Source organism: Dioscorea cayenensis, chromosome 6, assembly GCF_009730915.1.
Source record: "Dioscorea cayenensis subsp. rotundata cultivar TDr96_F1 chromosome 6, TDr96_F1_v2_PseudoChromosome.rev07_lg8_w22 25.fasta, whole genome shotgun sequence".
In the NCBI taxonomy this organism is placed as follows: Eukaryota; Viridiplantae; Streptophyta; class Magnoliopsida; order Dioscoreales; family Dioscoreaceae; genus Dioscorea; species Dioscorea cayenensis.
In genome coordinates this window covers 4,300,233-4,314,058 of record NC_052476.1, presented here as the reverse complement: position 1 = coordinate 4,314,058, position 13,826 = coordinate 4,300,233, and the positions used below count along the sequence as shown (strand labels likewise).

General features: G+C 35.0%; 1 protein-coding gene across 1 annotated transcript; it reads right to left on the bottom strand.

The window, feature by feature from the left end:
* Nucleotides 1-7,733: 7,733 nt before the first annotated feature.
* On the bottom strand, nt 7,734-12,238 carry LOC120263942 (arylesterase-like). The gene is made up of 7 exons (XM_039271924.1): nt 12,056-12,238; nt 10,727-10,845; nt 9,944-10,026; nt 9,306-9,427; nt 8,767-8,931; nt 8,356-8,449; nt 7,734-8,247 (listed from the first exon to the last, which is right to left on the bottom strand). The coding sequence occupies exons 1-7, from the start codon at nt 12,126-12,128 to the stop codon at nt 8,028-8,030; spliced, it is 876 nt and encodes a 291-aa protein (XP_039127858.1). The 5' UTR covers nt 12,129-12,238; the 3' UTR covers nt 7,734-8,027.
* Between the last annotated feature and the right edge of the window lie 1,588 nt (nt 12,239-13,826).

The following is a 13,826-nucleotide window of genomic DNA, read 5'->3' as shown; positions in this document are numbered from 1 at the left end:
GGTTACATAGTATCCTTTAATGATAGTGACGGAAGCATTATAGGTGTCTAAATTGTGCAAATATATAAGCATGCAAGTATGCACTTAATACTACAATAGGTCCGTTATACCGCAAGTGTACGGGTCATCAAGTAATATCTCGTGGGGAAGCACGAGGGTCGTATTTCCCCAGGAATGATGAAAGGCTCATATTACTTCCTTTTCACTTAATCAATATCCTAATAATTTATTCTCTTTCTTTAATTTACTTGTATAACACTATTAAACAATATAATTGGAGACGACGTTAAACAAACTTAGAAGGAGTTGTGAGTATGCACTATAATCATCTTGATTATTAATTATGATAGCCGCTAAGTGTCAATCGTGTTCTAGGTTCAAACCGGGGAATTCAAAGGCCTATCGGCCCCAATAAGCCATGGTGACTAGGTCTAAATCACTAGGAACTTAAGATAGAATATTTTCTACCCCAGCCTCCTATGTTTGCCTTAAGTATGGAAAACTCACGAGAAGAGACCAATCAAACCCTAAGCCTAAGGGACAATCAATCCCCAATCCAAAAACCTAGCTATGCCTAACCTCTTAGAACATGCATAGATCTATCATGGTATGGGCGTCATCAACATGGGGGTATATCCTCCTCATACACATCAACATGTAACAATCAATTAAGAACATGCAATAAATGATTACGAAAACTAGAACAATTTGTATTAATCAATCAAGATTCATAAATAATAACCTAGGGACCTAGACATACAATTCCCCTCAAATTAGGTTCTTATGGATCATATAAAACAAAGCATTAAAGCATAAGACAACCACAAGACCAAATAAAGAATAAATAAGCATTTAATGTATTCCTAGACTAACTCCCTCCAATAGTTATCCAAAGATGGGGATTAGAGGATCCCAAGATTGTCTGATGACGTGTGTCACTCACACCCCTCTGATGATGATCTTTAAAAATGTCTGTCATGCGTGATCTTCTCTGATGGTGCTCATTGATGTAATCTTGAGAAATCCGCCAAAAAACATTGGTATATGGAAGAAACTCTATCTACCGCCACTCAGATCCTCCATAAATCTGGCAGCCCTAGGTTCTTCGGCAAAAGAGTCTCTACGAATTTAGAGAATACTAGGATATTTAGAGTAATTGGCTCCGCCATAGCCTCACCACGGTGTTATGATGTCCATTGTGAGTAAGTTGTTGCTTGGGCTCCATGTCGCGTCCTAGCACGGTCTTTGGGCATTATGCATCTTCACAATGGTTTTTATGGACTTCACAACGCCCGTTGTAAGGCTGTTATGGCTTCTATGTTGCTACCAATGAGCTCATGCTGCCACGACCTGATCACTATAGTGATTAGTGTAAACAATGGGTGTTGTGTGTTTCCATAACGCCTGTTGTGAGTTGTGGTGTAGCCTTGATTTAGCAACTTATTTTATTTTTCTTCAAAATGTCCTCAAATTCGCTTCTTCTTCTTAAAATAGAAATAAAGGTCATTGTGAATAAAAGAATGAAATTCCGTCCTAATGAGATGCTGAACAAGTACGATTTCATGCTAGATCCAATGTAAATGATATAGAAAATATGATCAGTTTAGCACTTATCAAATATCCCCACACTTAAGCATTGGCTTGTCCTCAAGCAAATAAAACAGATCAAAATAGAATACATGATAAGTGCTTGATCTCAAGCAACTAAATATGGAGTTTCACTAGTATAAGGGGACAATCAAATACCAGGTAGCGTGATTATTCCTCTACAAAGAGTAGTCTATTCTATGATGAACAGTACTTTCCCAAGTGTCGGTCTCCTAGTCCACTATCTTATAGTCTAAATTGTGTGAAGAAATCTTTTGCGATTTTCTTTAGTCTCAGTCTTACACTTTTCATAGTTTTTATAAATGATTACCATTTTTCTCTCCTTTCTGCCTTTTTTTCTCCTTTTTATTTGTGTGTCTTTTTTTCACAGTTAATAGCTTTCACACTTCCCAGGAGGCAGCCCTCTCTCCCACTAGGGCATACACTTCATAAATGACTTGTTGGGAGCAACTATGCACTACAAAGGAGGTAGCTCTTTCTATTGTACATATATCTTATCATAAAGCAATAAAGTAAGTACTAATCATACCCCCATTATAAAACATCACTCACAAGACACATATAAGGTGCAAGATGAAGTCAGGAGGGACACAAAATAGGTTAAAGACTCGCAGAGCAGCCAAACTCTCAAGAATGAACGAAAGAATTTATAGTCTAACATATCGTGTCCCTAGACCAAAAAAACTCCAACAAATGCAATGCCTTCAAAGATCAACACTAGCATGTGTATAAGGCACAAGCACCCCTAAAAAAAATTTACAAGATAGATAGTATAGTAACATAGTATAGTATTGTATGAAATACTCAATAACATGTAAAGAATAAGCAAGCATACACTCGCTTCCCACACTTAAAGATGTACATTGTCCCCAATGTACGCATGCATGCACAAGTGTAATGATATATAATAAGAAAAGAAATTAAAAGAGTGTATGGTCACTAGTTCTCCATGAATTTCTTAGTTTGGCCAACTAGGGCGATAAAGTTACCCTCATCCATGCAACAAATTGTGCGGACCAGAACAGCATCCGATCACCTCAAACCCTGATGAGACACAATTGGAGTAGTTAAATACACAGTAAACAAAACTATATACTACTATAAAATAAAATCTACTAATATTAGAAGGTACAAAAGCAGCATGGCAAGTTTCCCTTGTTGTAATAAAATGTACAATGTACTGAAATATAAAAGTACAAAAATGGTATATAAAATCAAAATGATGGAGTCCGACAGGGAAAATCTAGCGCGGTATATGATCAGTGAAGTACTAGTGGTGTCAGTGAAGCAAGAGAAGACTTCGATGCCACTGGAGCTATAACAGTGGGTGATGTAGATACCAGAGTGGTTAAGGGGTCTTGGCACTGCAGATGCGCCAGGATTTGCCGAAGTAAACCCTTGATCCGCACTTGACCCTCCTCGAGACGGGTCAAGCGCTCCTCAAGAGCTGATGGAGCTGATGTAGTTAGTGCAGCAGCCGTGGGAGGAGGAGTAGCAGCAGCAACTGGAGCATTAATCGGGGGAGCGTCGACAATAGCAGTGTTCTCTAGTAAGAACCCCTCATCGTCTGAAGACTCAGAATCAAAATCGTGGACCACCCAAAACTGTACTCTGTGGGGTGTGTCCCACCACTCTATCATGCGCATTGCCCGAAGCATGGTGACCATGCACGAGTGCCTGCATGCCTCCAACTAGCCACATACCTGAACAGCAATTGATCAAACACATGCCCTGTGCAAGCCTGGTAATGTAGGGACCAAGGAATATGGTCACCAGGCGGCGATCATGTGCTTGATGACGCGGCTAGCAAGCAAGGGCATGGCTAATGTGAATCGGCTCCTGAGCTACTATGCTGCACAAGAAGTACAAGTTACGGAGGCTTACGATCCCCTTACTATCTCCTCTCCCAATCAACATTCAAGAGAGGACGGCATAGAGGTACCTGAAAGCACCACATCCCAGGGCAGACGCCTTCAAAGTCCCACAGACGTATGTCTCGTAGTCTCGAAGTGTCTAGGTCCAAACTTGATCAGCGCTCAGGTGGACCTGTAGGTCAACATGGAGCTGGGAGTACGACTCGGTGTGAGTGTATTCTACGTCAATGAGCCCCATCGCCAAGAAGAACTCCATATACAACATCAGGTACTCCACCCCGAACATCTAGAAACCAATGGTCCCACGGTGGCTGAGGCTGATAACCGTCCTATCCAGCTCGAACAAACTCATCACCTCTGGTTTCAGCTCCCAGAAAGTCAGCTCTCGAATGATGAAGAATTTCTCCCAGCCCTATACACAAATCAAGTCCCGCCTCCTGTAGTAGGCTCTGTGCTCAGGATCCTCAAACCACGGTACTGATGGCCGAGAAGACTCTCCTATCTTATTTTTCTTCTCGGCCTCTGCTTAAGGACTACTAGCAGTTCTCTTTTTACACATAAACTGTACTTCAGAAATAATATGGAAAATCAATCAATAAAATACAAAAAATACAACGTAGGAAGGGACAACGGGTGCACAACGGGTACAACAAGGACGTTATATGACCATAACGGTCTCACAACACCTGTTATCAAGGTCATGATGTATCTCTGGATTGTTACAACAGGTACACAACGGCCCTAGATTCTTCAGCAAAAGACCCCAAATTTAGAGAATACTGGGGTATTTATACTAATCGGCTCTGCCACGGCCTCACCACGGGCGTTGTGATGCCCGTTGTAAGTAAGTTGTTGCTTGGGCTCCAAGTTGCATCCTGGCATGTTTTGGGGCATTATATGTCTTGACAATGGCCGTTATAGATTTCACAACGACCGTTATGAGGGCATTATGGCTTCTATGTTGCTACTAGTGAGCTCATGCTGCCTCGGCTTGATCACGGTAGTGGTGAGTATAGACAACGGGCGTTGTGTGTTGACATAATACCCGTTCTGAATCATGGTGTAGCCTTGATTCTGCAACTTTCTTCATTTTTCTTCAAAAGGAAATAAAGGTTGTTATGAACAAAAGAATGAAATTTCATCCTAATGAGATGCTAAACAAGTACAATTTCATGCTAGATGTAATGTAAATGATATAGAAAATATGACTATAGCACAATAGATTAGGACATATGAGTGAAAAGGTAAGAAAATCTTACACTCTAATAAAAAGACATTTGGTTTGAAAACTGTTGAACACAGGTTGTCTAAAAGTTGTATATATTGCAAACAAAAGAAGGTTAGGTTTTCAAAAAAAAGTGTCAAACCAATGTCTACCAAGTTAGAGTTGGTGCATACAGATGTATGGGGGCCTTCTGCAGTTGCTTCTCTTGGAGGCTCCAGCTACTACATAACCTTATTGATGACTTAAGCAGAAAGGTATGTGTCTATTTTCTCAAACATAAGTTTGAAGTTTTTTCTGTTTTCAAGACTTAGAAGGTTATGGTTGAGAATGAGACAGGATTTAAAGTAAAGAACTTGAGATCATATAACGGTGGAGAATATACAGATGGGGAGTTTAAATAGTATTGTGCTAATAATAGTATAGTAATGATCAAGACTCTTCTAGGAAAACCACAATAAAATGGTCTAGCAGAAAAGATAAACAGAACATTAAATAAACGTATCAAGAGCATGAGATTACATGTAGCATTGCCCAAGGTGTTTTGGGCAAAGGCAGTAAGCATAATAGTCTACTTGATCAATAGAAGTCCTTCTACCCCATTATTCTTCAAGATCCCTTAGAAAGTTTGAAGTGGTAAACAGGTAAATCTTTCTCATCTAAAGGTTTTTGGTTGTGTTTCTTATATTCATGTTGATGATACTATGAGGAGTAAATTAGATGCCAAATCCAAGAAATGTTATTTTGTTGGATATGGGGACTCCGAGATTGGTTACAGGTTTTGGGATAGCCAAGCCTAAAAGATTATCAGAAGCAAAAATGTGATCTTCAATGAAGAGGTTTTTTCCAAGACAAAACAACTACAGATTTAGGGAGTTCAGAATTTAATGATAAGGTGACTGTTTCAGTTGAGGAATCTTCCTGAGGTCGGCACAGATACTATAAAAGCTAAAGATAAAGAAAATCTAGGTCTTAAGAAAGAGATATAAACAACTATAACCATTAGGAAATCTAGCAGAATTAGTAAACCACCACAAAGGTGTTCTCCTTCCCTTTACTACATTTTATTAACTAACAGAGGTGAACCTGAATGTTATGAAGAAGCGGTTCAAGTAGAAGACTCTGTTAAGTGGGAGTTAGGTATGAAAGATGAGATGAACTCATTGATGACAAACAACACATGGCAACTTACTAAATTACCAAGAGGTAAAAAAGGCTTTGTAAAATAAAGGGGTCTACAGGATTAAACATGAATCAAATGGTTTTACAAAATATAAAGCAAGCCTTGTAGTCAAGGGCTTTCAGTAAAAGGAAGGTATTGACTATACTGAAATATTTTCTTCTATTATTAAACTAATTACTATTAGAACTGCACTTTCAATAGTGGTGAAAGAAGATCTATTCTTGGAACAGTTAGATGTAAAAAACAACATTCCTTTACGGTGACTTGGAGGAAAATATTTACATGGTGTAGCCTCAAAGGTTCGTAGTACAGGGAAAGAAGAATATTGTTTGTAAACTTTAGAAAAGTCTATATGGTCTTAAACAGGCCCCCAAATAGTGGTATACGAAGTTTAACAATTCCATGAATAGTGGATTTCACAAATGTCAAGCAGATCACTGTTGCTATATTAAATTTGTGGGTAACTCTTATATTATTTTACTACTATATGTTGATGATATGTTGATAGAAGGTAAATACAAACAAGAGATTGATAACCTAAAGGCTGAGCTATCAAAGGAGTTTTCTATGAAAGGCTTGGAAGGCTCCAAATAGATCCTTGGAATGATGATTGAGAGAAAGAATGGTATCTTAACATTGTCACAGGAAGAATATGTGAAAAAGGTATTAAACAAATTTCGCATGGAGAATGCGAAGCCGGTGAGTACTCCCTTACCATAACATTTTAAATTGTCTAACGAATACTCACCCTCTATTGATCAAGAAAAGTACCATATGGCTCTACTACTTTGTGCTTCTGCCATAGGTAGCCTCATGTATGCTATGGTTTGCACCAATATGTAGTGGGAGTTGTGAGCAGATATATGAACAATCCAAGGAAGCAGCATTGGGAAGTTGTAAATAGATCTTCAGATATATAAGAGGCACAACAAGATATATCTTACACTTCAAAAGGCCATCCTTTGAATTATATGGTTTTGTTGATGCAGATATGACAAGAGTTATAGATAGCAAAAGAATACTACTAGGTATGTCTATACTTTGGGAGATCAGCAATAAGTTGGATCTCTAAGCTATAGAAAATAGTGACACTTTCTACCGTAGAGGCAGAATATGTAGCAATAACCGAAACTAACAAAAAGATGGTATGGCTACAATCATTCTTAAAAGAATTTGGACAAACACAAGAAAAATGAACCCAACACTGTGACAATGCACTATACATCTGGCTAGAAATCCAATCTATCATGTCAAAACAAACAAATTCAAATAAGGTACCATTATATCATAACAGTCTTGGAAAATAAAATGTTAATATTGGAGAAAATTCTTGAAAGTCATAATCCAGCAGATATGTTAAAAAAATTGTTTTTATTCCGAAGCTAATGTTGTGTGCAACTTTAGTTGGTCTTCTCCCTGAATAAGGTGGAATTGCTTTCACTGCATTAATCTTTCGTTGTAAATTTATTGTTTCTTACATCAAATGTTTATCTTTTTTGCAATAAGATATATGAGAGTGATTTATTTGAATTAATTGAATGAAGAGATTTGACAAGTTTATCATATATTCAGAATATCAACCAGACCTTTTGTCGAAGTTGGCTTAAACTGGTAATATGGTTGCCAGTTCCGCTGAAATAAGTTGGTGATGTTGAAACATGATTATCGCAAACTGGAGATAGACATTATGTCAAAGAGACAAATTCTTTAATGGATGAGTAGCTTGCTTTCTTCTCCCAAAATAGTGAATATCATCTGTTTATTTCATTTGCTCCATCTTCTGTTATATATCTGGAGCATGAAAAGCACAGCTATTTTTTAACCATGCATCCTTTATCATGGTAAATAGTATCAAAAATGTATGTATAAATATACATTATTAAGAATCTGTAAAAATATCTATACACAATAAGAATCACATCGTCTGCCGGTGTTCTTGAACTAAAATTTAAATTATCCCCACGCATGCTGGATGCTGATTGGGGAGAAAAATCTCTGAATGCTTGCCTCTAAAGCTCTTATATGGAAAAATCTCACAAGAATTTGGGCTTCAGAAGTATTTACCCAACTGCATGTGATTCTTACTTCTGATGTACCATTTCCCTTTCTTGCCACTAGCTGTGTACTCATTGCAAGCATTTCATAGCCTTGATCTTAGAGTTATCATACAATTGGAACTTGGTGGACAGCCGCGTTTAAGGAGATCCAACACGATTGAAGCCAATTCAGATTGATGCTTAGTATAATTATGATTTGCACCCTCGATGATACACAGCTTGTGGTTTGCAATGAGTTTGGCAAATTCTTTCGCATCTTCAACTGGCACTATCTCATCAGCTGAACCATGAACTGTGAGAACTCTGAAGCACAAAAATAAAATGATTATATTCATTAAAACAGTCATAATAATTAAGATTGCTATGAGAAAAACAAATAGCATGATCTTGAGTTACAAATAAGCTTCTTACCTGCATTCCTTGTTGATGGAAATGCATGCTGCACGCATATCAGTGGTTAACCGATCCATTAAACTCTCTTCCATCACCCGATACTCAACCTTACCTTATATTTGAAAGCAGGAAACAAACAAGAATTATAAGCAAAATTGGCATATATCAACTTAAATACAAAACATGTTCCAATTCTAATTCTGGATACGCAAACATCATTGCAACCCAAAAGCAAAAAATTTGAAATTGGCTAAGCCATAACTATTGTCTAATCCCACAAATTTGTAATTAGGTTTTAATAATACACAACCTCCATGAATTATAAATGATGTTCGGAATATAATGTCAAGAGTTGATGAGCTATATATATATATACAAGATATAGTGCTGCAGACTGACTTAAAGCTAAGAATGATAGTTATGTAATACCTCTTTTGTCCTTCACATCAATAAAGCCATCCTTCTTGATTCGTTGCTTAAAATCTTTTCCAAGACGCCCTGATATCCCTCTTTCTAAAGCAAAACGGCCAGAAATGTTGATGACAGTATCAATGCCACCATAGATAGATGCATACAAGAGCACCGCATTTCCTCCTGTAAAAACCATTTACTCAGTTTCATGCTTCCAGATTGTTTTAGACAATCTAGAAATGAGGAAAATGTTTAATATACATAAAGCGAATATATATGAACATATTACAGAGGCTACAAGTAAACAATTCAGTCAGACATGAAGGCAAAAATGCAACACAAGCTGGATGACGAAGTTCATAACTTTAATGCTCATACCGGAAGGTTTGTGCTTACTCTAGATAACCTTTTTCTATATTCAACTTTATAAGATTATGACGGGGATAGAGATAAGATTAAAGCGTCCAAGTGTCACCAAGGTCTAACCTTATAAAAAAAGCACAAGGTAAATAGAAGTATAAATGACCAACATGAGCAAGTTGACCAAAGCTACCTACCTTTACTATGCCCAAGAATAGCACAAATGTTGTATTTTTGCTTAGCTAAATGAATAATTACAGCACGCAAGTCATCTGCCTCTTTTCGGTAGTTGCCATACTGGAATACACCATCACTTTCACTGGAAATGCAAACTCACTATGTTAGTTTGACCAGATTGATTTATATTAGAAATACTGCTAGTGATTTGCATTAGCATCAAAATGTAGTAATTTTGAAAAAACAGCTATCTACGCACCACTATTGACCAATAACATGAAAGCTAATGTCAGTCATCCATTTAAGAAATCTAATGGAGAACTAGCTCAATATAGTTATTTTGAAATTTCTTTGTCAGGGAGACACAGCCTATACCAAATAATATAGTGACATTTAAAGTTTCAAATTTTCAGGTACAAAGAAGAAAGACATGACCAAATGGTAAAGCTATAAGAAATGCCTAGCATAACATTTAACATGAATAAGCTTTGTAACAACCTATTCAACTTAGCCAACTTATCCGATATCTTTAGGCTAAACACAAATACTTTTATAAAATTCTGCAAGAAACATTTAGCATCCATTAAACCTGAATAAGAATACAACACTATAACTGAAGTATGAGGTGTTTGTGTAGCTTTTCCATGTAGTAACTTACCCATTTCCAGCAAAATCAAACCGAAAGGCACTGAATCCTTCCTTTGTCAATGCATCAGCAAGGGTCAACAAACTTTTGTCTTCCTGGGTAACACAAAAGTTACAACATGAGTGATATGCGTGACTATATCACCTTACCAATGTCATCAAATATACACATGCATTATCTATAAATTGAAAGCCGCAAACAGGTAATACCTAAATGGAAAAAAATACATACGAAAAGTTATTCACAAAATAAACCATATAAAAGACAAACATACCAATACATTAATAGGTGATTTGTGACATTTCTGAGAATATAAGCATTAATTTTTTCCTAGTTAAAGTTTCTCAGTTCCCCGAGTAACATATTATCCTACTTAGTTACACGAAATTAAACAGTAATAACAGCTCTGAATTGGCACTAGACTTCTAAATTGAAGAAAAATCTCACAGCACAAAAAGTTGTAGGTGGAATTACAAATATGCTCACAGGAAAAGAGAGAGCATTAAATAGAGATGGGTAATATACACATATAAATCTATAGAAAGAATAAAACAGCTGATTAATTAAAAAGAATAAAAAGAAGTTTCTATGCATGTGCCTCAATATCTTGATATATAGAAATTATTGGTTGTCAAATGACCACACAATTGTGATCAAATTACCACCTAAGTCAAAGTTGGACGTAATTTTCCATAGGAAAAGGCATGAATAAGTATCCATCAAATTAACATTGGAATTGGATCACTAAAATATAACAAATACTTAGTTTCTACACACATACGTAAAATTACCTACTTTCGAGGATTGGAACCCATGGCACAAGATCACAAGCTTTTCAGAACTAGTTCTATGAAGCACCCCAACAAGCATCTCCCCATAATTGTTTACCATTGTAACTTTTTCCACATTTTTCACTAAAAAAACACAAATTGATAAAATACGAGCAAAGACATCACATATAAACAAACAAACAAAAAAAAATGGCTAGTATTCCTCTATATTCACATTTTCCAGTAAAAAATCAAGATATTACCACTAATTCAACCATTACTGGAGTTTATCCTGCAAGGAATCAATTGCTCTTTGTTCAATACTACGATTATTTTCAAGTATTTATCAGATATGTGCACTCATATTGCGTGTGTTGTGTTCTTTGGTGCCGCTAGGGTGACTGAAGGCATCCCTCACTTGATCCTCCTTATCTCGAAAAGGGCCGTGAATCTCCCGCCATGGCACAATTGCTCCAATCCTAGCAAAATCTCAGTAATTCAACTCTCTGATCTCCTATTTTCTTTGATTTTATGCATCTTTTCTCTTTTATAACTTGTAATTTCATGATCATTGTTGTATTGGATGTTCAATCTATTTGAAAGTACTCAAATTCTAGGTTAATCAATCCATGGAGCTCTGGAAAGATGTGATTACTAGCGGTGCTTTGTTTGATACCAAAATATGTGCAGATTAGCATTTAAGAGCACAGCATGAAACTGAGAAGCTATAAGTTGTTATTGCTTGTACTCGTTTTTAGTTTACCATTTTTAAGCTTGCAACGCAATGTGCGTATGAAATAGTTTGTAGTCTAAGTTCTGACAAGAAATTAGTAGTACATGTTGACTGCTTACCAAAATGAATCTTTCTTCTCTTGTGCCAGTAATTCCTCGAAGGAGATATCAGCAAATTCTATCGGCCAATATGGAGAAATTGCCAATTACATGAACTTTATATAATTTCAACACAAAGCAGTAAACATTTCCATCTTCCTCATAAGTCCTTAACTCCGGTAAGGATTATGTAATTGCCAATTTCTCCATATATAAAATGTTTGTTCTTCTCATAGGCTAAACTTAATCATTAGTAATATCTATGATGCCAAACCATCATTATTTCCTCACATAATATTACTAATCCAACACAAACAAATTAGTTTCATAACTTTGTTTTGGTTTCTTATATTTATAATTAATACCAAACAGGGCTTCAAATCACTCCTTAGTTAAAATTCCCCTAATCTTAAAAAAAAAATTTAATTTTTACGGTTAAACAGTAAAATCTCCCTCAATAATGCAGAGAAAAACACAAAACAATAGGGAAAACGGAAAAATAAAAAATCAAATCAAATCAAACCTGGCGCGTTGGCAGGGAGGGCCGAGGCAAGATCGGTCAGGTTGATGCCTTCCAGCTTCTTGTCACCGCTCATCGTCTCGATCGCTGCCTCTCCGTCGCCGAAGAAGAGGACCAAGCAAGAGAAAAACCCTAAGAACCCTAGCACGGACAGGAAGAGAGGATAGAGCGAGAAGAGGGTTCTGTTTATATTATGAGATTTTTTTTTTTAATTTATAGTTTTATAAAATCTTTCATATTTACACAAAATTATTTAAATATTTTCTGCTTGAGCATATCTTTTTTATATATATATATATATATATATATATATATTAACTGAGGACTTGCCAAGTTTAAACCTCTCATGAAAATATTTTTCACCCAAAATTATATTTTTAATTATTTTTAATTTTGTACCAAAAATTTAAAAACAAACTATAATGTTAAAAATATTTATAATTTAAAAAACCCAATTCAAATCATACAAAAATCTAAGTTATCTAGATGTCCAATTTTTTTTTATAATTCTATAAGTTCTATTTTAAGTCCACTCAAATATTAAGTTATATAAAATTAATTTAATTCACATTAAATGAAAAAAAAAAACAATATTAGCAATCCAAAAGCCAACTCAAATCACACAAAAATCTAAGTCTTAATAAAAAATGAAAAAAACTGTTAACAGGTTCGAATCCTACTTGGGGTTGTTTAGCTTGTCTGTCTATCTCCAATAATTAATTCTCATTGACCACGTCTTATAGGGATCATAGAATCAATAGCAATAAGGCATGTTTGTTTAAATTTTTTGGAAGATTTGATTTAAAACAGTTGGGCTTGAGATTGTGAGTTTTTAAAATTTTAGATGTAAAAGGGCTGATTATCCAAATTTCTATGTCAATTTAAATTTGGACAACCAAGCATGTATGGACCTGGTCCGCATAAACATAATTTCTGTCCAAACCGATTTTATTCTAAGTCAGACAGCATTAAACCGGTGGGCCCGGACAAAGTATTCCCCCAAGTTAAAAGCACTCTAAAAAGTTTTCCTCCAAATAATATTAATATACATATAAATAATAAAATGATTTTACAAGGTGCCTAAATATTTGCTTCAGCATATTTGCATTTACAAGAGGATATTTTTTCTTGAAATAATAAAATTATTATATAGAATTACCTTTTTTTTCAAAATAAAATATTTTTACAAGTGCCTAAATATCAAATTTTGTATATATGGTGTATATATATAATTACCATATATAAAAATTCAAACTGAAAAATTTTTATTTAAAGAAATTAACTTTCATAAGTTAATTTCTAAGTTTGATAAATATAAATGATAAATAATTTAAAGAATTTTAAGTTTGAATTTATTATATATGGTAAGTATATATATAATTTTACTTATGAAGGTGAATATAAATGATAAATAATTAATTTTTTAAATAAAAAATTTTAAGTTTGAATCTTTATATATGTAAAAAAAAATTCTTCTATTTACCTTGTTCCAGTACCTACTCCAGTTTAATTGAAAGCTGTAAGAAACGAATGGATAAAAAACATATATATATTATATATATATAACTTCCAACTCATATGTTTTTCCCCTATAATCCTATGAAAACCAAGTGAAACTAATTTAAAATATTGATCTTGTGCTTCTTAATCAAATTCTGACACTAATAAATCAATTTATATTAAAAAAAATTCCAAAAAAATGTTAATATAAAATTGCAAATAGATATCCGTATTCAACTTATAGTTAGAGACAGATCCAACATTTGAAAACTAA